The following is a 24,027-nucleotide window of genomic DNA, read 5'->3' as shown; positions in this document are numbered from 1 at the left end:
CAAACTTGCAGCCTACCCCATATGTTAGACAACTGTTGTATTTTGTTTTTTTCTCTAAACTTGCTTACAACCACTCCTAATTTATCTAGCCTCCTGGCCTTCTTACTCTGATTGTGCTCAGTGAGGTGTACAAGACTACAAATTATACCAACCCATGGCAAAATGGTCCTCACCATATACCTCAACTAACTTCCCCTCCTCATGGTCTTCTATACACACTCCCATAAAGCCCTATTAAATATATCAATCAGACTACAGAATATCACCAAAGGAACACAGAAACTCTTCAATCTCAGAAGAAGTAAATTTAAGTCTCACCATTCACTTCTGAGATTGGGAATCATTCTCTTTGAAATCCTTCTCCCTTAAATTTCAATCATATTACACATGGGCACATACCCATTTATATTTATTTCAAGTCATTTTAGACAACAATTGGGGTCTGAAACCAGTAATTGCTGTGGGTTAAAGTACTGAAATGTAACATCTCCACAAGAACCAGGCAATTTCGTAGGGACCAAACTTGGATTGATGGTCCTCAATACCTTATCAATACTGAAGCACTCAATAGGAGCTCTAATCTCATTTTTTAGCCTCCTGTTATAGATCACTTTGCCAAAATTCAGTGCAAAGTCTCTGCTACATTCGATTCATACACTCAATAGATACATGAGGATTCATCCTGTCCCTTCTATGCCAAAGTCCATGCTCCTATTTGTTCTTCCTTGGTCAACCTATGTTTTCCCTCCTACAAGAACCTAACTAGAACCTTTTCACTTTGGAACCACTCCTACAACCTTGCCCCTTACACCACTGTTCTGTCACAGCAATCACACGTTACATTTCTCAACTTAACATTCTTCTCCCTTTGTCCTGATTCTGCAAGAGAAGCTTGTATATATGTACTTTTGCAATTGGGACACCCATTGTCTGATTCATGATTCGATCTATTCTTTTGTTGGTAAAAATGTCCTTCAGCAATTTGTAAACAACCCTTACATTGAAGGGTGTTACTCAAACATCTGTGTAGAGCTTTCTATTTGGTCTAAAAACTGCTAAGACCTCTTTTTTAATTACACTATACTGCATCCACATTGGCCAACAGCCTTGAAGCAAACTAAATGGTATTTAAACCATCCCCTCGCCCTATGCCATCAGCCTTAACATTAGTTGTGATGAGTTTTGTCTCATAAGACTGGATGCTTATTGATTCCTGAGCTAAATGGGTGTAACCGGGAAGGGGGGCAACCCCCCCCTACTCCCCGGAGTGCGCCTTTAATCTGTGACCCCCCCCTCTTCTCTCCACAAGTGGCCGACTCCACGAATTGGACCCCGGGGGCGGTCCAGTATAGCTGTGATGAGGAGGACATGGAGCGCTATCCCTTTAACTGGCCCAGCGCAGGTGAGGAGGAGGAGGGACTGAGCTTCCCTTTAAAGGACGCCCGAAACCAGGCCCAGGTGTGTCTATACACCGGAGGAGCGGTCAGAGTGGAGCAGAGCGGAGGAGCGGCGTGGAGCAGTGGAATCGAGTGGAGAGCGGAGAGCAGAGACAACGAGACGGGGAGAAGAGGAGAAGACGGGAATCGCGGTTTGCCTTGGAGAGCGGGAACAGAGTGGTTCGACGGATCAGCGGGAACCTCTAACCCAGCCCGGGCCAAGACTTCTACGGAGGACGCCGCCGAGAGAGAGAACGACGGAGCGGCCAGGGGAGGACCGGACCACGGAGAGGAGGAAGACCCAAGCAGCCGACAGCCAGACGGGCTGCTGAGACCAGCGACACCAACGAACCCAGGAGGGCACCGGACCCGCGATCCGCCCAGCCACTCCCCCGGAGGGGCGTGGCTAACAGAGGTACGGGGTCGGGTCACAGGGTGGTTGCGGTTGGGGAAAGGAAGACCGGCTGTCCCCTAGCTTAAAGAGGCCCCCTGCACTCCCCTGACAGCTCGCCTCAGGATTGCATCACATTGTTTACCCTCACCCCCCTTTCCCATTTTTTCTGTCTGTAGTCACAAACAGGTTACTCATACCACCTCTGTTTTCTGTTCCCCCCCCCTCGGTGGAGCCTGGGGCGCGACGGAGCCCGAAGTGCCTGGGAGGCGGAGCCCGACCCGACGCCGGGAGCAGGACGGAAACATCAAACCCCGACGGGAAAGAAGCCGGTCCCCTCGTCCTTTACGTGTGCGCCCTACTTGTACGGACAGACTGTTTCAATCATTAAAACCTAGTTTGAACCCTACCAAGACTCGCCTCTTGCCTATCCCCACCCAAACCGCCACAATGGGGCAGAATCATTTTAGAGGCATACATGGGTAAAAAGCTTCAAGATATATTTATTCAGCATTGTAGTGATGCAAGGTTATGACTAGAGTTATGGCTTGAGGCTGATCCCTCCTTAGTTGAAGTACTGGGAGCTTCCAAGATAGTGCAGCATTTAAAGGAATGTGTCAGTGAATTGGAATTAGAAAGTAATAGAAGTATGTGATGGTTTTATAAAGGGTAAAATAAAAAATAGTAGACACTCCCGAAGTAAATGTAACATTTTAAATTGAAGTCAAAGCTTGTGTTTCAGGTATGCAACTTGCCATCACTTCGATAATTTGAAAGGGTGTCATGCGTTAAACATGTTCCTCAGAAACCAAGGAAAGAATGGGAGTATAGATATATGCTGCAGGAATTTGTCAAGAGGTATGACACACAGTATAAGACAGTTATGTAAAACGTGTGAAAATTTGTTTTTTATGTCAGTAATCAGTAAACTGGACTGGGTGTCTCTGTAGTATTGGACAAATTAAGAAGCCAGCTATTTGGTGATAGATTCTCGTCAATACAGAACACTCTGTACATTTGTTTAAGGAACTCTTTAGATACAGTGTATTATTAAAGACAGCTTCCATTAGGCCTGGTGGTTGTAGTGGATAACCTTTTCCCATAAAGCACTTTCATGACAGAACTTGATTATAGTTACCTTAGGACATGAGTTATAGGTAGATAACTATACCTATAACTACTGAATTACTAAGGTTTTGCTTGAGCAAAGTCTGAACCTAACTATAACATCCCTATAACCTTTATTTTTTTCAGTAAATTCGTAAGGTTTTTCAAATTCTATTTCCTAACTATAACGTCCCGTTGACCTTTGTTTTTTTAGGTGAATTTCGACAGCTTTGTAATGCAATTTCCTAGCTATAACTTCCCTGTAACCTTTGTTTTTCCTATTTTTTAAATATAAATTATACTAAAATTTCACTCTATATGTTCAATTTGCTAACATACATTTTCACAAGTTTATAAATATATGTTATCCACACATTGGTTCTTAATATATATTTCAAAACTAAAAACTAAAAAAGGAAGTAAAGAAAACGTATGTAGTCTTTCTATGAATGCAATACGCAAAATCTTTCTTTTTATTTTTCTTAATTGTATTGATCAGTGGATCTGTCACAAATCCTTCGACAAGTAAGGGATCTGCTGGTTATATTGCACCCATTCAATATGAAAACAACAACACATTCTGACAAAAAAAATGCTATTGCAATTTCTATAAGTGTATCACTGCCTGTCGTCGGCTATGTGAGTGGCTCTGTGAGTGACTGTGCGTGTCTCTGAGTGGCTATATGGGTGTGTGAGTGGTTGTGTGGGTGTGTAAGTGGGTGTGTGAGTGTGATTTGGTGTGTAAGTATGTGTGTGAGGGGCTGTGTGGGTTTGTGAGTTGGTATGTGAGTAGTTTTGTGGGTCTATGAGTGGGTATGTGAGTACCTGTATGGGTGTCTAAGGAGTTATGTGGGTGTGTGAGTGGGTGTGCGAGTGGCTATTGGGGTCTGTGAGTGGGTGGGTGAGTGCTTTTGTGGGTCTATGGCTGTGTGTGTGTGTGAGGGGCTGTATTGGTGTGTGAATGTTTGTGCGCTTGTGTGGTAGGTATGTGAGTGAATGTGTGAGTAGGTGTGTGGGTCTGTGATTGGTGTATGTGTTTTTTAATTGGGTCTGAGCCTCGCACACGAAAGAAACAGACCCTCCATCAGTCCCAGAGTACCTCTACCCTGACCCCTTCTAGCATAACATTTTATTTTCCTCCCTAGGAACCAAGGCCTGATGCACAAAATGGGGGCCGCAACTTGCCTTTCAGGTTTTAGTCAGCCGATCACGGCACTGCTGTTGGTGCGTGGATCAGCGAGCGGATCTGCCCAAGGTGGATCTGTGTCTCTAGATATACATATATATTTTCACTTTATTTACTCCAAAACTACTTAACGGATTCACACCAAATTACAGAAAGCAGTCTTTCAGGACCAGTATCTAGCTTTCTGTCAAATTTGGTGTAATTCTGTTCAGTGGTTTGGGGTGTAGTCATGTCTAAAATCCCTGCAAACTACATAGTGAAAACAAGTTTTGGGACCCCCCCTTTTTATCGGCCCCTGTGTGGCCCCCCTCCCTGAGCTTCTAAAGGCCCTCGGGAGCCCACACCCAGGCCCAAATGTTTTAAAAAAGGGTAGGGGGCCGCACAGCCCCATCCCTGAGCTTCTCGAGGGCCTGGGGACACCATCCGCCCTGGCCGAATTCTTTAATGAAGGGGAGGGGGGCCCATGCAGGCCCCCTACCTGAGCCTGTAAAGACCTGTGGAACCCAATGCCGTAGGGCTGCATTTTTTAATGAAGCAGCTGCGGGCCATATGGCCTCCCTTCCTCCAGCCTTTATGCAACCCGGTGAGACCCCCAGGCAAAATATATTAAAAAGGGGAGGGGGCCATGAGGCCCCCCTCCCCAAGCCTCTAGAGTCCCTAGGATTTCATCCCATGGGTCTGAATTCTTTAATGAAGGGGAGGGAGCCGCCTGGCCACCCTCCCAAGTCTCTACAGGTCCCGGATCAGATGCTATGTCCCGGGGAGCCCCCCTCCACAGGACTTAGCTGTTTCCCTGCCTGCATGGGTGCAGGCAGGGAAACCTATGTTTGCTCTTACTTGGCAGGATCATTTTCAAATCTACCACTAAGCGGGAGCAAACACCAACTCCACTCTCAGCAGGTGGGAGCTTCAAAAATGTTCCAGCCCGGCAGGAGTGGACTTTTGATTTGTTTTCCTGCCCGCGGTGATGTGGGTAGGGAAACAGATCAAAATATTGCTACCGCCTGCAGGGGCACCATTAGGAGCTGCTCCCTGCGAGTGGGAGCAATGCTGGTTCACACTGTAGGTGAGGAGCTCGCTGAGGCCATGGGACAGTTTGGGCCCACCCCGTAACAAAACCAACGAGACTATGGTGGGTGCCCTGAGTAGCACCAGGGCACCTACCTTTTACTGTACAGGGCTTCAGGGCATGGGGTTCTCTGGACTGTAATCGGCCTGGGGAGGTGGCCACATGAGCCCCTTCCTGTAAACATGTCACCAGGCCCCAGGGGATGGAGTGCCCATGACTGAAATTGACCCAGGGAGGGGGCCACGTGCTCCCTTGAAAATGTCACAGGGCAGAGGGAGAAATCAACCAGGGGAGAGGGCCATGTGCTCCCCCCACTAAACATTATCCTGGACCCCAACAGATGGGGTTTCTGGGACCTACGTCGGCCCAGGGAGAAGTGCCATGCACGCCACCTCCCCTTTTTTTAAAAGAGGGGCACTGGAAGATAAGGTCTTGAGGACCTACAAGACTGAGAGAGATGGACCACATGGACCCCATCTCTTTTATTTAAATAAGTGGCCCTGAAGTCTGGAGTCTCTGGGGCCGATAAAGGCTTGAAGGGGGCTGCACAGCAACCCTCCCCTTAAGAAAATATACAACACTAGGTGATGGGGTCCTCAGGGCCTTAAGAGACATGGAGAGGGGGGCTGTGGCCCACTCTCCTTTATTTTTAGGGGACAGGCTCCCCAGGGCCCAACAAGGAATGGGCCTTGAAAAATAAATGGCCCTGGAGGATGGGCTTCCACGCCCAGGCCCTATGGCCAGCCCCACTGTGCACGTCCCAGTGGGTGGCGTGGGGTTTGGCTGTATGGAGGAGGGTTGGCTGCAGGGCCTGGCCGCAGTCAGGGGGTTGCATTTACATATGGTAATTACATATTACTTTATGTTAAAAAAACTAGAAATTCACTGAGAAAAACAAAGGTTAATGTTACATTATAGCTAGGTATGATGAAAAGATCTGTTTTGATTTTTTTTTTTAAACTTCAAAATTCACTGAATAAACCAAAGTAACGCTATATTTAGATGAATTTGTCAATGGTAATTTGACGTTTTGAACTAAAAAACACAGAAATTCATCAGTTATAGATTAGTTAGTAGCTCTAGCTTTCAGTTGCACCCCTGCCATGCACGGCTTATGACCTCACATATGACAGCACTCATGATATGTTCTATGACATTATTTATGACATTACTGATGACATCTCAAATTATATTATTGATGACAACACTGATGGTTTCACTTATGACATCATCCAAGCTTCGTTTTCCAGCATTTTGCTCTATAAATTACTGTGGCATTAGAGGCCTGACAGTAAGTATAAAATAGCTCTGGAAAATATCAGCCATCATTACTGTCATCACAGATACAACTCCCTTAGGTGTAGAAATAATGTGTTATGTGCAACATTGACCCTATACCATACACTTTATGGTCTGCATAGTTCATATTAACAATCAACCACAAATATATAGGAAACCCTCATTGAGTACGGCGTTCAATCTATATACAACTGTTCACAGAAAGCCAAGTTCCTAAAAATAGTGACAGGCAGTTTTAAAACTAATGCCCTAAAAAGGAACAGCTTTCAGTTGCATCAAGCCCCTGAAACTCGCCAAACCTACTTTGAAAAGTGAAGTTGATATCAGACTAGAACTGGGTACTGTAAATGGTGCTTATTCTATGGTTAGAGTTTACTCTACTCCACACTTTAGAAATAGTGAAACTTTCATGATAAATACACCACAGAGTATCTACTAAAAACAGTGTACACTCTATGCAACAGTTGTCAAAAAAGATACTATTCGCTAAAAATAACCAAGATCTGAAAGTGCTAAACATCATACTACTTAAACCCTTCATGCTGTGATGAAAACTTTGCAGATAGCCCATCTTCTCAAACAAAACAAGCAAGCCCATGTACATAGGTTAGTCCCTGGTGCACACATTCTTCTATGATATATAGAATTTGTTTTGCTGACACAATTCTGTTTAATAACTCAAGGGTGATTACAAACGTTAGTATCTACTACGTACAATCTTTCTCCTGTTGAAAACCAATTCTGCAGACCGAAAAACTTGTGTTGAGCATAATGAACACAAGTCAACTGTTACTCATGAATACAAAGATTTATAACACGTTCAATACCTCTACACACCTTTGGGGCATTTGGAGCACAAGTGCTTTGTAAGCACATCCATTAGCTGGGCCCAGGCTGTACAAAATTAGGTAGACAGGCAATATGGTACTTACCCAGCACTGTGTAAACTATAAAAAAAACTAGCAAACTCATTAGATGATGTCATCAGTAATTCTTTATTTCCTTCCTGAGTCTGACCAAAAAACTGTAGTCCAGGCTCTGGTGATATCAAGATTAGACTACTGTAATTTGGGTGTTATCCAAGCACGATTGAATAGGCATCCACAGGTCTAGAATGCATCAGCTTTGACACTGCTAGGACCTCCTAGGGAGAGCCTCTGTTAGCACCACATTGAAAAAATTGCTTTGGTAGCCGGTGAAACAGAGAATTGCCTTTAAGGCTCTCTGTTATTGCTACAAGGATCTCCTCCTACCACGGTCCTTTTTATTTACAGTCTATGGCTACTCCCTATTTTCTGGCTAGAAATCTTAGGTCAACTGCTGCTAAACAGAGATTTGTTCCTAAATTTAAAAAAATTTAATTTAAATTTAAAAAAAGTCAGAATTGGTGGCTGTGCTTTTAGTCAGCTGACACAAAAAATCTGGAATTTGCTACTGGAAGAACTTTGGTTATCTCCCTCCAAAATGATTTTCAGAAAAAAACTGAAAACCTGGCTTTTTAGATCTGCCTAACCTTCCCCTAGTCAGTAGCAATTTTTTTCATGTCATCTTAGAGGTGGGACACTGCACAGGAAGTAGCCATGTGCTCTACAAGTGGTTTTATTATTATGCAGCAGTTTTGTAGAATGGTTACTACCAAAACCACATTTAAATCCATTCACACAATAGAGAAACCTGCAAAGTGCTAGCATTAATCCTGGAAGAGAAGGAGGATCATGAAGTGCAAAGCCGTACTAGCAAGCAGTAATGGTTAAGCCAGAGTGATTTTTTAAAATATTCCCATGATGTAATTTAATTTGGATCACTCATATACTTATGGCATTTTTGTAAAATATGCATTTGTTCGTTTTATGTATCATTTTAGATATGTATTGTTTTATTTGTAGGCACCAAGAATCAAAGTTTTTTTTGTTTGTTATAAGTTAAACAAAGAAAAATTCCTTTACCTGCTGTCTACTCCTGTCACTTACAGTTTCTAGTATCTGTACTCCTATATATGTTCGTCGATTTTCGACGTTTAGAATTTCAAAATATTTCCATTGACATTCCTTGCAATCTGCACCCATCAGCAAACTCATAGTGCTGGATTCTTACTGCTAGAACTGTCCAGGTTTAAGAAACAAAAAAAACCTCACCTATCGTTCTTTGGAAGTGCTCTCAGAATGTGGAAATTGGTTCCTCTTGAGGTTCACACAAACACCTCTTTTGATGTTTTTAAGATGAACTTAAAACTCTTATTGATTCAGGAATATCTACTTAGTAGCTGTTTATTTATGACGCAGTAGACTCTAAACTCTGCCTCTTTACTAGTATTATATTAAGGAGACACTATCGGTTAGAAAATCACCCTACACTTTTTATTTTGTAACTTTCTTAGTGACGATTGTAAAGCAATCTGACATCTTATGGTCTACCAAGTGCCGTATAAAACATCAAATAACTAACTAATTAGCCTACACCTATTTGCACACTTAATTTACTTGCAAGTCCCTAGTAAATGGTACTACATGTACCCAGGGCATGTAAATTAAATGCTACCAGTGGGCCAGCAGCACTCATTGTGCCATCCACTAAATTAGTACTTTAAAATCAATTCTCTGGCCTGCCACTGCAGCCTGTAATGCAGTTTCAAACTGCCATTACAAACAGGCAAAATAAACCTTTTGCCAGGCATAAACCACTCATTCTAAATAACCCTGGGCAAAACACTACGCTACGCTTGCGTAGTTTGCGAAGTTTCCGCTACTTTGCACTATGCGAATTGCACGTAGCACAGTGGAAACACGAATAGCGTAGCGTAGCGGTCATTTTTTGCTTGCTCGCGGTCCTCAACGTCAAGTTGGCGACCGCGAGCAAGCAACCAGGGAGAATTGTCTGCAAATATCCTGCAATACAAGGCGGAGCGGTGTTTGGTGTCAGGTGAGGTGGAAGTGCTATCTCTAACGAGGTTTAATAATAGATTAAAATCCCCCCCTATGATGAGCAGACAGGAAGTCAGTACTGACAAGTGTGTTTGCAGCGAGTGGTAAAATTCCGGAGAGTCGACGTTAGGACCATAGATACCTAATATTGCGACAAAGTGGCCCATCAAAGTGCCCACAACGATCAACAAACGGCCTTCACCATCATCTATCACTCTGCACAGGGAGAATGGGCCCCTTTTATGAATAAGTATGGTCACCCCTCTAGAGTATCTACTATAACTGGAAAAGTATCTATGGGCGCCCCAACTCGCAGCCATTGTAGGAGAGTCGGATTTAGACATGTGGGTCTCCTGTAAGCAGGCTATATCAATATTGTAACGCAGCATGTAGTTGAGCACCCGACATCTCTTGCGATCGTTGTTCAGGCCCCTAACATTCCATGACATCAGTGACAGACCGGAGGGGCCGGTCATTCTACCAAACTGTGCTATTTGAGAATCGGAACATTGATCATAGAGATGGACAAGTTAAACAAGTGCCATAAAACAATGACCTGTGTATCAATATTAAACAAACAATAAACCAACTGCGAGGGCCCCCCCCACCACCCTCCACCCACCCTCCCCCTGACCCTAGCGAGGCAAGCCCCATGCACCATCTGTCGGTGCCACTGAAATGTATCTGCGATAGCGTATACCACACATATACACCAAAAGAATAGTACAATTAAAGAACAGAATCAGGTGTACACCATGGGACGTAGCAACGCCACGTCGGCCGGATTTCCCCGTATAAACCACACGCAAATAACAACATAGCAAAAATTGAAATATATGTTACAGAAAACTCAAAGTTCAAGGAAGGATCATCCAGTCCCAGAATTAGAGAAGAGTTCCATGCTTGCATCTGAGCCGCTATGGGACCGAGATGTCACTCGTTCAGCCGTAGTCCTAGCATTGTTATCTTTCTTGTAGGATTGGCAGAACCCCTGTGCTTCATTCGGCGTGTCAAATATTCGCGATCTACCGCCCTACATCCACTTAGAGCATTCCATACCGCAACCCTAGATTCTGCAAAGTAGCCTTCCCTCCATTGAATTTCCCACGAGCCTCTTGAACCACGACCGTGAAGTCCGGGAAGAAAGCCAGTTTGTTCCCTTGCCACAGAATTTCGCCATGTTCACGAACTGTGCATAGGGCTAAGTCCCGGTCTCTAAAGTTCGTATGCCTTGCAATGATGGGTCGCGGTGGTAGGCCAGGATTGCAGCGGGGGCCCAGTGATCGGTGAGCGCGCTCTACCACAAATCCTTGGCGGGGAAGTGACAAGAGCCGGGGCAGCAGATCTGGGCACACAGCTCACCTCCCCCCGCACGTCACGCAGATCGGACAACAGATCCGGTCATATGCAGGTCTCGGGCACGGAGCTCGTCAACACAGGAGCCGAAGAGCAGCTGATCGGGAGGGCGAAACGGGACTCCGCCGATGTCGCTAGACTCCGCTCTTCATCCCGGATTCGGCGTGAGTTTTATTGACAAATTAGGCGAGCACATCTGGGAGTAGCAGGTTTAGGGCATAACCGGCCGACGGAGTTTCAGTCGCAGGCGGCCATCGTAGTCGCCTGCATGGCTACGCCCCCGACAGTTTGGAGCCTTTACCAGGGGAAGGGAAGGAACTTTCCAGAACCAGTGTTGGAGGCAGGAGAGGGAGTACCCCACACAAAGACTGGCATCAGGTATTAATATTGAACCGTCAAAGCTACTCTTTAGGATTCCTGGACCTGTGGCAGATTTAGATGGACTGTCCTGCTACCAGAAGGAATGCCCTGCTGCTTTGAAGGGCAGCCTTGTTGTGTGAAAAAGGATGATTGGACCTTTTTGCCTTGATCCTAGTCTACTGAGAGTGAATCCAAGGGTCAGTTGGTCGGTCTCCAGTTTGAGCTCCAGTTTGACACAAAAAGCTTCCAGAGGCCTTTCATGAAACTGACCAGCACCAACCGGACCTGTCTGAGCCCTGCTGCTGGCCTCTGGTGGAGTGAGTCTTGATCCCCAAGATGTGCCCCAGATTCTAGACCCTTGGTGGCATCAGAGCGAACTCCTCTCAACCTAACTGAAGGTTCCATCAGAACTCTGAACCGAAGACTTCATAAAAATTGATGGCCAGCAACACATATTCTCGAAGGACCATGCCATGCAGGTCCCATCTACAAGCTGCATCAGTCCAACACTGAATGATGCAAAGCTGTGCAAAGCCTTACCATACAACTGAAAGCCTCAATGGAACCAACGGAGAGCGACCCAGAGCCTCACCAAGCCCTACTGTGCACACATCGCACCAGGGGCATAAAGTACAACTCTTAGCAGGCTGAACTCTGTACTCTCCCTGGCCTGCGTTCCATCCTTTTCAGCATGAACTTGTGACTTTGTTCCTTTTCAGCGTGACCATTACTCTCAGTTGGTGCTTTGTATGTTTTGGTTCTATTTAGACCTTTATCTTTAAAGTTCAGTATCTCCCTGCTCTACTCAACACATTTGTGTAATTTTGGTATCGTCTAATTTATTAAAATGTAGTGTACTATTCTAAATTAGTTTGGGATGGATTTTTCTTGTGGTTTCACTTTATTACTCTTTGTGTGCTACACTTTGCCTCTAAGTTATGCCTGGCTCCTTTTGTGCAAAGCTACCAGAGGATTAAGCACAGGTTAATTTAGTGAACTTTGTGGTTCACCGTGAAAAGGAGTGCGGTTGTTGCCTGAGTGGGGTTTCCACCACCCTCAGCAAATAACCCATTTTCTTACACTGTCCCATAAGTGTCCTACACCAACTCTGGTGTCGGAGACAGTCAGCAGTAAGGTGAGAAAGGAATGTGTGAGTTGGCATGCAATCCACTCATCCAGGCCACCATACGTTTGACCCGGACCTGGGCATTGTTTGATTTATTTAGAGTGAGGATAGCATATTGGTTGTTAAAGAGATATTGGGAGGTATGTGAGGTTCAGAGATGCCCTTCAATACCCTTCCAACATGGTGTGGCAAACTGATAGCTGTGTATTAACCTGATATGTTTCTGAAAGTGTGATAAACATAGTTGTACACATGTACATATCATTTTTAAATGAAGTGTTTCAGCTTCCCATGTTTTTAGGATGCTGAGAATAGCTAGGTTTATAGTGTTCTCCAAAAATATAGGTAATTGTAAATTCTTCTGTTACCGAGCGTAGCAATCTGGACAGAGAAGGAGCTTCAATTAATTTGAAAACTGTTGAAGGGTGGAATGGTCAAGAGCTTGGAGATACTGACTGATGATAAAGGAATTGAATGGATAGTGGTCAATATTTTCAGTGGACCTAAGGGTAGTGGAGAAGGCTTCTGCCTAATGGTAGCACTACCACTGGTGACCACCAAGACAGTCCCAGTTATTGCCAAATAGCAAATCATTGTATCTGGGGCCTACTGACTCCTTTCTGTCTTTTGCATCCTGTGCCTGCTAAAGACGGGCTTCCATGTGGGCAGCTCACTTTCAAACTTCTTATTCTGTCTCTAAAAGATACTGGCAGCAGATGACTATCTTTTGGAAACTTCCATTGTATACATATGTTCAATCAGGAACCACTGCCCTCAATTAACTCACCAATCATCCCACATACTCAGGACTTGGCCCCGGGTGTACCTCAATACCTCATCTATCCTTCCTGATAAAAGACAAAATGTTGGAACATTTGCATTGGCTCACTAGCAATAGTTGTTCAGAGGCAAGTAGAAGACTTGCACCTGCTGCAAAGAGTCTGTATTCTTCCCACACTCTGCACTATTTAATTGGATTATAAAGGTGGAAACCATATTGATTTCTAGGTGGGACAATGGCTGAGCCACTGTTTGGGAGTACTGTCCATTTTTTCCTAATCTTATTAATTTCATATTTGATATGCCCCACTAACTCCAAAACTGGCTGTTCAAAGAAGCAATTGAGTAGCTGTTCGCTCATGTCACTGAAGCCCAGAGCACGACTGAAAGAAGAGAGCAAATCAATTGAATCTTTGTCTGACTTCAACCACCAAGATAACTCTATTATGGATATAGGGCAAATATTGGAGTAGTATGATGGATCACAAAAGTGTCAATGTTTGTCCTTGAAACAAATGATCTAAATAAATTAGCAGGGAGGTTGGAAGCCCTCCGAGGACACATTTGATCTTACCGTGATCTTGCGTTTTTAACAAACCCAGTGTTTATGAACACTGGACAGAGGCAACTGGTTTTGATGCCGTTCTTTCCAAGGCCACTGAGCTCTGCCGTTAGCGCGATGTGGAACCCAACCGCAGCAAATTTGCTTGAACTGAAAGAGAAATACAAAGAATCACAAAGTCATCAAATAAATAGCTGTATGTCCCTATTTAAAGTTTAATTTTGGGAATACCATGCACACGTAAGATAACTGGGGAGCAGTTAAGAACATGTGCCTTCTAATTGGTTGTAAGATATTAATCATTTAAAATATTTTTTTGTAAATGTTGGACATTTGTTACTCTGGTTTTTGTGAACTGGCAGTTGCCATTAAGGATTACAATTTGTCTTATAGGATTCAACTAGGAGTGATGGTTTGATTTCCTAAAGATTTACTTATTTGGATGCATTTTAAAAGGTAATTTACAACAAGGGGTGGTGATGGACAGAGTCTCTGAATTAAGCAGAGTACTCTCACCCAGTCAAGAGATCAGGGCTAGATCCAACACCGTTTTTTAGCTCATTGCACCATCCCAGTTTCAGAACCTGGCTGTATGCAAATTAGTCTGTCCCTGGCCCAGTGCATCATGGGAACAGGGCAGACCAGACTACAAAAGCCAATTCTTACACTGGGAAGGAAACAAGCTTCCGGGGACCGGTTTCTGCCATTTCAGGCGTCTTCGGCCCGGCTTGCTTGAATCCTGATGGTGCAATGAGCAAGGGACTCACATCTGAGTATACCCTTCCACGCTTAGGGTGGACAAAATAATTTACAACAAGGGGTGGTGATGGACAGAGTCTCTGAATTAAGCAGAGTACTCTCACCCAGTCAAGAGATCAGGGCTAGATCCAACACCGTTTTTTAGCTCATTGCACCATCCCAGTTTCAGAACCTGGCTGTATGCAAATTAGTCTGTCCCTGGCCCAGTGCATCATGGGAACAGGGCAGACCAGACTACAAAAGCCAATTCTTACACTGGGAAGGAAACAAGCTTCCGGGGACCGGTTTCTGCCATTTCAGGTGCCACTAAAGGTGTGGCAGGGTATACTCAGACATGAGTCCCTTTCTCACTGCTCCATCAGGATTCAAGCAAGCCGGGCCGAAGAGGCTGAAATGCCAGAAACCGGTCCCCGGTAGCTTGTCTCCTTTCTGGTGAAGAATTGGCTTGGTAGTTTGGTCTGCCCTGTTCCCATGATGCACTGGGCCAGGGACAGACTAATTTGCATATAGCCAGGTTCTGAGCTGGGATGGGGCAGTGAGATAAATAACGGTGATGGATCTAGCCCTGATCTTAGGACTGGGTAAGAGTGGTCTGCTTAATTCAGACACTCTGTTCATCACCACCCCCTTTTCTGAATCGTTTTTGGCCACTATAGGTGTGGCAGGGTATACTCAGACATGAGTCCCTTTCTCACTGCTCCATCAGGATTCAAGCAAGCCGGGCCGAAGAGGCTGAAATGCCAGAAACCGGTCCCCGGTAGCTTGTCTCCTTTCTGGTGAAGAATTGGCTTGGTAGTTTGGTCTGCCCTGTTCCCATGATGCACTGGGCCAGGGACAGACTAATTTGCATATAGCCAGGTTCTGAGCTGGGATGGGGCAGTGAGATAAATAACGGTGATGGATCAAGCCCTGATCTTTGGACTGGGTAAGAGTGGTCTGCTTAATTCAGACACTCTGTTCATCACCACCCCCTTTTCTGAATCGTTTTTGGCCACTATAGGTGTGGCAGGGTATACTCAGACATGAGTCCCTTTCTCACTGCTCCATCAGGATTCAAGCAAGCCGGGCCGAAGAGGCTGAAATGCCAGAAACCGGTCCCCGGTAGCTTGTCTCCTTTCTGGTGAAGAATTGGCTTGGTAGTTTGGTCTGCCCTGTTCCCATGATGCACTGGGCCAGGGACAGACTAATTTGCATATAGCCAGGTTCTGAGCTGGGATGGGGCAGTGAGATAAATAACGGTGATGGATCTAGCCCTGATCTTAGGACTGGGTAAGAGTGGTCTGCTTAATTCAGACACTCTGTTCATCACCACCCCCTTTTCTGAATCGTTTTTGGCCACTATAGGTGTGGCAGGGTATACTCAGACATGAGTCCCTTTCTCACTGCTCCATCAGGATTCAAGCAAGCCGGGCCAAAGAGGCTGAAATGCCAGAAACCGGTCCCCGGTAGCTTGTCTCCTTTCTGGTGAAGAATTGGCTTGGTAGTTTGGTCTGCCCTGTTCCCATGATGCACTGGGCCAGGGACAGACTAATTTGCATATAGCCAGGTTCTGAGCTGGGATGGGGCAGTGAGATAAATAACGGTGATGGATCAAGCCCTGATCTTTGGACTGGGTAAGAGTGGTCTGCTTAATTCAGACACTCTGTTCATCACCACCCCCTTTTCTGAATCGTTTTTGGCCACTATAGGTGTGGCAGGGTATACTCAGACATGAGTCCCTTTCTCACTGCTCCATCAGGATTCAAGCAAGCCGGGCCGAAGAGGCTGAAATGCCAGAAACCGGTCCCCGGTAGCTTGTCTCCTTTCTGGTGAAGAATTGGCTTGGTAGTTTGGTCTGCCCTGTTCCCATGATGCACTGGGCCAGGGACAGACTAATTTGCATATAGCCAGGTTCTGAGCTGGGATGGGGCAGTGAGATAAATAACGGTGATGGATCAAGCCCTGATCTTTGGACTGGGTAAGAGTGGTCTGCTTAATTCAGACACTCTGTTCATCACCACCCCCTTTTCTGAATCGTTTTTGGCCACTATAGGTGTGGCAGGGTATACTCAGACATGAGTCCCTTTCTCACTGCTCCATCAGGATTCAAGCAAGCCGGGCCGAAGAGGCTGAAATGCCAGAAACCGGTCCCCGGTAGCTTGTCTCCTTTCTGGTGAAGAATTGGCTTGGTAGTTTGGTCTGCCCTGTTCCCATGATGCACTGGGCCAGGGACAGACTAATTTGCATATAGCCAGGTTCTGAGCTGGGATGGGGCAGTGAGATAAATAACGGTGATGGATCAAGCCCTGATCTTTGGACTGGGTAAGAGTGGTCTGCTTAATTCAGACACTCTGTTCATCACCACCCCCTTTTCTGAATCGTTTTTGGCCACTATAGGTGTGGCAGGGTATACTCAGACATGAGTCCCTTTCTCACTGCTCCATCAGGATTCAAGCAAGCCGGGCCGAAGAGGCTGAAATGCCAGAAACCGGTCCCCGGTAGCTTGTCTCCTTTCTGGTGAAGAATTGGCTTGGTAGTTTGGTCTGCCCTGTTCCCATGATGCACTGGGCCAGGGACAGACTAATTTGCATATAGCCAGGTTCTGAGCTGGGATGGGGCAGTGAGATAAATAACGGTGATGGATCAAGCCCTGATCTTTGGACTGGGTAAGAGTGGTCTGCTTAATTCAGACACTCTGTTCATCACCACCCCCTTTTCTGAATCGTTTTTGGCCACTATAGGTGTGGCAGGGTATACTCAGACATGAGTCCCTTTCTCACTGCTCCATCAGGATTCAAGCAAGCCGGGCCGAAGAGGCTGAAATGCCAGAAACCGGTCCCCGGTAGCTTGTCTCCTTTCTGGTGAAGAATTGGCTTGGTAGTTTGGTCTGCCCTGTTCCCATGATGCACTGGGCCAGGGACAGACTAATTTGCATATAGCCAGGTTCTGAGCTGGGATGGGGCAGTGAGATAAATAACGGTGATGGATCAAGCCCTGATCTTTGGACTGGGTAAGAGTGGTCTGCTTAATTCAGACACTCTGTTCATCACCACCCCCTTTTCTGAATCGTTTTTGGCCACTATAGGTGTGGCAGGGTATACTCAGACATGACTCCCTTTCTCACTGCTCCATCAGGATTCAAGCAAGCCGGGCCGAAGAGGCTGAAATGCCAGAAACCGGTCCCCGGTAGCTTGTCTCCTTTCTGGTGAAGAATTGGCTTGGTAGTTTGGTCTGCCCTGTTCCCATGATGCACTGGGCCAGGGACAGACTAATTTGCATATAGCCAGGTTCTGAGCTGGGATGGGGCAGTGAGATAAATAACGGTGATGGATCAAGCCCTGATCTTTGGACTGGGTAAGAGTGGTCTGCTTAATTCAGACACTCTGTTCATCACCACCCCCTTTTCTGAATCGTTTTTGGCCACTATAGGTGTGGCAGGGTATACTCAGACATGAGTCCCTTTCTCACTGCTCCATCAGGATTCAAGCAAGCCGGGCCGAAGAGGATGAAATGCCAGAAACCGGTCCCCGGTAGCTTGTCTCCTTTCTGGTGAAGAATTGGCTTGGTAGTTTGGTCTGCCCTGTTCCCATGATGCACTGGGCCAGGGACAGACTAATTTGCATATAGCCAGGTTCTGAGCTGGGATGGGGCAGTGAGATAAATAACGGTGATGGATCAAGCCCTGATCTTTGGACTGGGTAAGAGTGGTCTGCTTAATTCAGACACTCTGTTCATCACCACCCCCTTTTCTGAAGCATTTTAAAAGGTGGCTTTCTGTCATACGACTTATCAAAGCAACCAGTGCCCGCAGGATGCCTTTGCCCTTGTAGCACTTAAAATGTCAACTGTAGGACTAAGAGAAATAAGCTCTGTCAGAGCCACAAGGTCTAGATGTTTATTAGGGGAAGTGGTTAAAAGTTGGGTGACTGTGCTTGTTGTCCCCAGCTGTCCTAGAAAGAAAATCCCAGAATGAAGAACCATATTGGGTAATGTGAAAGCTCTGAGTAGGGCTCCTTGACTGGATTACCAGAGTTAAGCTGCACCCTCTCAGAAAAGGAGTCAGAAGTTGAAGTTTGCATTGTAAGAGGGGAACTTACAGGGTATAGAAAGCAAAATATTTCATATCAGATCATTATCGTTATTTTGTAGCATCTTCAAACAAAACAGTGTGCACCCCCCAGCTTTCCTTTGTGAACAACAAAGCCTTAAACACAACAATATTTTAGTAGAACTGCAAGGAAACAGGCTTTTTACAGGTTCCCTCCTCCCTGCCTTTTGCCCCCATTTCGACTGCTATGTACGAGCAATGGCGGCTGGTGAACTTTGAAAGTGGTAGGACGCAAGAACAAATCATGAGTTTTTATGCATGAGCAGTTCAAAGGAAATACGTTTTGAAAGGGTCCTCCTCTCTAGAAAAGTTTTTTTTAAAAGGTGAAAAAAGGTGGATTTTACAGTGCAACTTCTTTGAAAAATTGGCCAAAAGCCAATCGTTTTTGCATGCATTTATAAAGGAAACCCTGACAAAATATGATCAGTCTTCCTTGATGAAGTGCACAGTTAATTTTGAGAATACAAAACGTACACTAATAAGTCAAAAGGCATGCAATACAGATAGTGAAATGTGGGGCAAACGACAATTCATAGAGAATCATTTTGGTTTCACCGATTTATGTCACATTTGTCACATTCATGTCACATTTAGCACACAGACGATAATTAATCTGAGAAAAAAAGTTGTACTTAGAAAATACCACAGTGAGCACATGACAGTTGTGAGGAATAAACAGCGTGTCCTGAGAATATATTTTTTCTGGGCAGTTTTTTGCTGCCATGAAAGCAGCATCATTTGGGTCCAGCAGCGAGATTACAAAAACGACCTAAGCGTCTGCATGAAAACTTTGACAGATCGTCACATCCTTACATATAGAGAAGATCAGGCCATGTCACTGATTCTGAAACAAACAGCTGTTGCAAAACACCTTATGCTGCGTGAGTTTTGTGAAGGGGTTTTTAATATTTACAAATAGGGCTCTTTACCTGTATTTCTCCTGCATGGTATACAATGAGGAGCACATTCTAAGCTTCGATTTATTGTGGCCTTCCCATAACTGTTTACTACCCATCACCATCACCCATGCTGGCAGACGCTGTCTATGCTCCCTGATATACTCGGGTTTCATGGGGTCTGCCTTTGAGGAAACTGAATGATGCCTACAAACATTCAATGGACATCCTAACACCTCAGCAGAGAGAGACAGGGAGGCATGGTCCTTCGGCATACACATCCATGCACATAGTTATTAACATAGCAACACTGAATCCACATCTAAATTGTATTTATCCACTCTGGTAGACTGGAAGAGCAGTTTAAAACTGTTGTCGACTTTACCATTTAAAGTAATGGCAAAGACCAAACCTCCCATTTCAATATATGTAAGTCACCCCTAGGTTCGGCCTGTCGAGTTTCAAGGCAGGGAGCTATATTTTTATTTTAAAAAGTGGGACATGCACTTTTTCATGTTACAACAGTAAGAACCCTAAATTATCGTTTTTACTGGGGAAAGGCTAGTAGTCCTATTCACAAGTAGAGTTACAGGCCAACATCTTACCCCTGCTAATTTCTGAAAGGGACTGCTAAAGTTGGTAATGTAAGGAAATAAAAGATTCAATGCATCAAACCTGATTTCATGGTAAAATTGAATTTAATGTCACTGGTGGGCAAAGTGCAACTTTAGAAGTTGCCATTTTAGTTGCCCAAGATTTCCACTCAAAGTTGAACTCAAGTCTGCTGGACTCGTGAAAGTCATCAGAGTGCAGCTTGGTCACCCAGAACGCAAGTTATCACTCAGGAAAGGCTTTTGGCTGTGTCCACGATACCTGCCCGCTGGTCGTCTATTGGTGACTGGACATCTGTCAGGACCGAGAAGACTTAGAAGGATGTCAACCGCTGTGGCAGGACTGCATTACCGATTTTGTGGACCAAGGAGTAGCTGCAGAAAGACCGGTCGACTGCATCGCATCCCCAGCATCCTTGAGCACCTTGTATCCCTTGCATCAGGACCACCTCCATAGGAACCTATAGCATAGGTATAAAAGTGCCTGGAATTTCCTGAAGACTGCTTTTTCCTCCAAGGTAACTGCTTATGAGGGCCTTGCCGGTCATCCTGACTGGCTCCCTGTTGGAGTTGGTCACCTAAAATAACTCAAAGCAACCACAGTGATACCCAAGTTGTTCTTGAAAAAATGTCAGTGTCAGATTTATTGAATTTGCTAATGCTTGTTCGTGGTTACGTGAACAAGAGCATATTTACTATACCTTGTAATTGCTGTGCCTCCAGAACCCTCTGGTAGTCTGTGAGGTTTGACCCCCTGCCTGCTTTGACTGCGCAAGGATATCCTTTTGTGGATGATAGTTACACGCAACAAATTACGTTAACATAACATAAGAGGAGGGATGTACTAGATTTTAAGGACAACTGTGACTGTGTAAATAACTTCCATTTAGAATCATTATAGGAAAAATGTATTGTTTGCGAAAATCATGAAACTATGCCAATGATCTGGCCCTCCATTGACCTAGTTTGCCAGTCGTGCTCAAAGGGAGATACAAATCTTTAGGAAGTTTCTTCAGTATCATGAAGTAGAATGTAATACTTCACAGTATGACTTTTTCTCCTTTAAAATGTAAACTTCACTTGAGAAATCAATGGTGAACCTTACTTAACAGAGCGCTGCCTGTACTTGAGTCTTAATGTGTGTCTTGACAGAGATCCCATCCTCGTCGCCAGTGTAAAACCAAGATGATTCTTATTTATTTATTTATTTAATTAATTAATTTATATGGCGCGTTATAACCACAGGGGTCTCTAAGCGCTGTCTGTCCAGATTTACGTGATAAGATGTTACATTCACTTGAAACCAGCTGTGCACCTAAGATCTGCTCCATGCTTGTTTAAACAATACAGTTTTTAGTTTTTTCCTGAAGGAAAGTAGGTTACTTTCCTTCCTGAGCTCTGGATCCAGTTTGTTCCAAAAAGCTGGGAGCGTGTTGGAAAACGCACGGCCCCCCACCGTGGTCAATTTGAAGCGGGATTGGGACAGAAGAGTGGCGTCCGACGAACGCAAAGTCCTACCCGGTGTGTAGGGGGATAATCGGGATTTCAGGTATTTTGGTGCTTTGCCATACCGAGCCTTGTGAGCGATACACAGTCCTTTGAAGACAATTCTCTGACGAATTGGGAGCCAGTGCAGCTCCTGCATCAGGGGAGAGGCATGAGCAGTCCTGGGTTTTTTGAATATCAGCCTAGCAGCATCATTCATCACTCCCTGTAGTTTGTCCAGCAGCCGCTGTGGCAAACCTAAATATAGGGAGTTCCCGTAGTCCAGCCTTGCCAAAATTGTGGCTGAAACCACGTGTCTCAAAGTAGGGAGTGAGAGAAGGGCAGAGATCTTCCTTAGTTGTCTTAGGAGGCCTATACAGGTGCCTACTACGGTGGTAACTTGTTTTTCCATGGACAATTTATTATCCATGTATAGGCCTAAGCTTTTAACTGCTACTGCCGGTTTTGGTGGTGCGCCCAGCTCTTTAGGCCAAAATTTCTCGCTCCAAGGGTTACCCGAGGTGGAGATGGGCAATACTTCCGTCTTATCCGGATTGACTTTCAGAGAGTTCTCGGACATCCAATTGACTGTGGTTTTCAGTATGTCCTGTAGCCTAGTGGATGCTCCCGGACCATCATCCAACCGGATGATTATCTGGGTGTCATCAGCATAGTTATACACTAGGCAGTCCATCCTATTCAGGAGGGCAATCAGTGGCTGCAGGTAGATGTTGAAGAGTAGGGGTGACAAGGCAGAGCCCTGTGGAACCCCACAGGTAATCGGGGCAGGGGTGGAAAGTAGGTCACCCAGCTGCACTCGTTGTGTCCTACCCTGCAAGAATGATGTAAGCCATGCATGTGCTGTACCCATGACGCCAAAGGATCTCAACCGCGACAGAAGCTGTTTGTGACACACAGTATCAAACGCCGCGGAGAGATCCAATAGTATCAGGGCGCTCGGTGTTTTTACATCAGCCCGCGTTCTTAACTCATCTAGAATGGATAACATAACTAGTTCCGTGCTATGATTAGCACGGAACCCTGCCTGATTGGTCTCCAGCAGGTTGTTATTCTCTAGATGGTCCGATAGTAGAGCTAACACATGCTGCTCAACCACTTTAGCCAAAAAAGGCAACTGAGAGATGGGCCGGAAATTTTGCAGACATTTTGTGTCTGCACCAGGTTTCTTCAATAAGGGGATCAGGCGAGCCTCCTTAAAAGCTAGAGGGATCTGTCCTGTGCGAAGAGAGGTGTTCAATAGATGCAGGACCTCTTCCTCTATTCCTGGCATTGCCACCTTGAATATGTCTGGAGGGCAAGGGTCCACCAAGGAACCCGATTTAACTCGGCCTATGATTTTAAGTAATTCCTGTTTGGAGATAGGGGAGAACTCAGCTAATGGTGGGATGTTTAACGGGGCAATAAGGTCCGGTAGGCGAGGACATTCGAGGGGTGCAGTTTCCGCAATTTCGTCCAAGATATCGGATATCTTTTTTACGAAAAAGTCTTGAAACCTCTGACAGTCCTCCTGAGTGAACTCGGGCCTTTGCTCTTTGTTCACCCTGAGCTCCGCCAGGACCCGAAAAATTTCTTTTTGCGGATTTCTTGCAGCAGCTATTCTTTCCTCGAAGAAGACAGCCTTTCTAGATTGTATGGCTAGTTTATACTGGGCTAAGAATGAGACATATTCTTGTTTGGAGATGGCGTCATATTTTTTACGCCAAGCCCGTTCTTTCTTCCTCACCCCACGTTTCATCTCCCTTAGGGAGTCATTATACCAAGGCGCCCCAGCTCCTCTCGCCACCTTCTTCATCCTGCGAAGAGGTGCCACCGCATCAATGGCGCTCCCCAGTTTATGCTGGAGGTGTCCACATAGAGCATCAACGTTGACATCCTGCTCTTTTGCTGAAGGGTGGTGTTCTAAGAGGTGAACCAATTTTTCCCCATCAAGATTTCTCCATTTGCGGGCCGTTATCCAGCCCTCCCCAGGTTTGGACAGGGGGCCCCTCAGTAAGAGTCTACCCTTTATTAGAGAATGGTCAGACCAGGCATAGGGGATAATTTCCGTAGTGCCCTGGACTGGCATGGTGGTCCAGACTAGGTCGAGCACATGACCTTTCTCATGTGTCGATCCCTTGACCTGTTGAGTGAGACCTAAGGAGAAAACCGCCTCCTCGATCTGTAATGCTTGTCCTTCTTTGGGGGATTTTTCCCAATGATAGTTGAAGTCCCCTAAGATCACCATTTTATCATATCTTGTGCACAGGTCCTGGACCAATCTTAAGAAGAGAGTGGGGAAATACGGCGACGCCCAGGGTGGCCGATATACCACCAAGAACACCACACAGACCGCTCCCCTCCTGAGCTTAACCCCCATAACCTCTGCTCCTCCAAGGGTTTCAGAGAGGAACCTATCTGCACGGAGGCATGACTGATATAGAAGGGCTACTCCTCCTCCTCTCTTGGCTCCCTCCCTATTAAAATGAATAGCCAAATAGTTATCTGGGAGAGCCGCCACCAAATCCAGCGCTGAGCAATCCTCCAACCATGTTTCAGTGAGTGCGAGGACGTCTAACTCCCCGCCTTCCAGAAGTGT

At 45.5% G+C, this 24,027-nt stretch overlaps 1 protein-coding gene across 1 annotated transcript in view; it reads right to left on the bottom strand.

The window, feature by feature from the left end:
* LOC144819744 (17-beta-hydroxysteroid dehydrogenase 13-like) overlaps positions 1-24,027 on the bottom strand; it is a 236,628-nt gene that overhangs the window by 58,384 nt on the left and 154,217 nt on the right. The window contains exon 5 of the mRNA XM_078677506.1: positions 13,606-13,743. Within this exon, the coding sequence (XP_078533632.1) occupies positions 13,606-13,743 (138 nt within the window). The remainder of the gene's footprint in view (positions 1-13,605; positions 13,744-24,027) is intronic.

Source organism: Lissotriton helveticus, chromosome 2_1 (assembly GCF_964261635.1).
Source record: "Lissotriton helveticus chromosome 2_1, aLisHel1.1, whole genome shotgun sequence".
In the NCBI taxonomy this organism is placed as follows: domain Eukaryota; kingdom Metazoa; phylum Chordata; class Amphibia; order Caudata; family Salamandridae; genus Lissotriton; species Lissotriton helveticus.
This window is presented reverse-complemented; position numbering and strand designations above follow the sequence as displayed.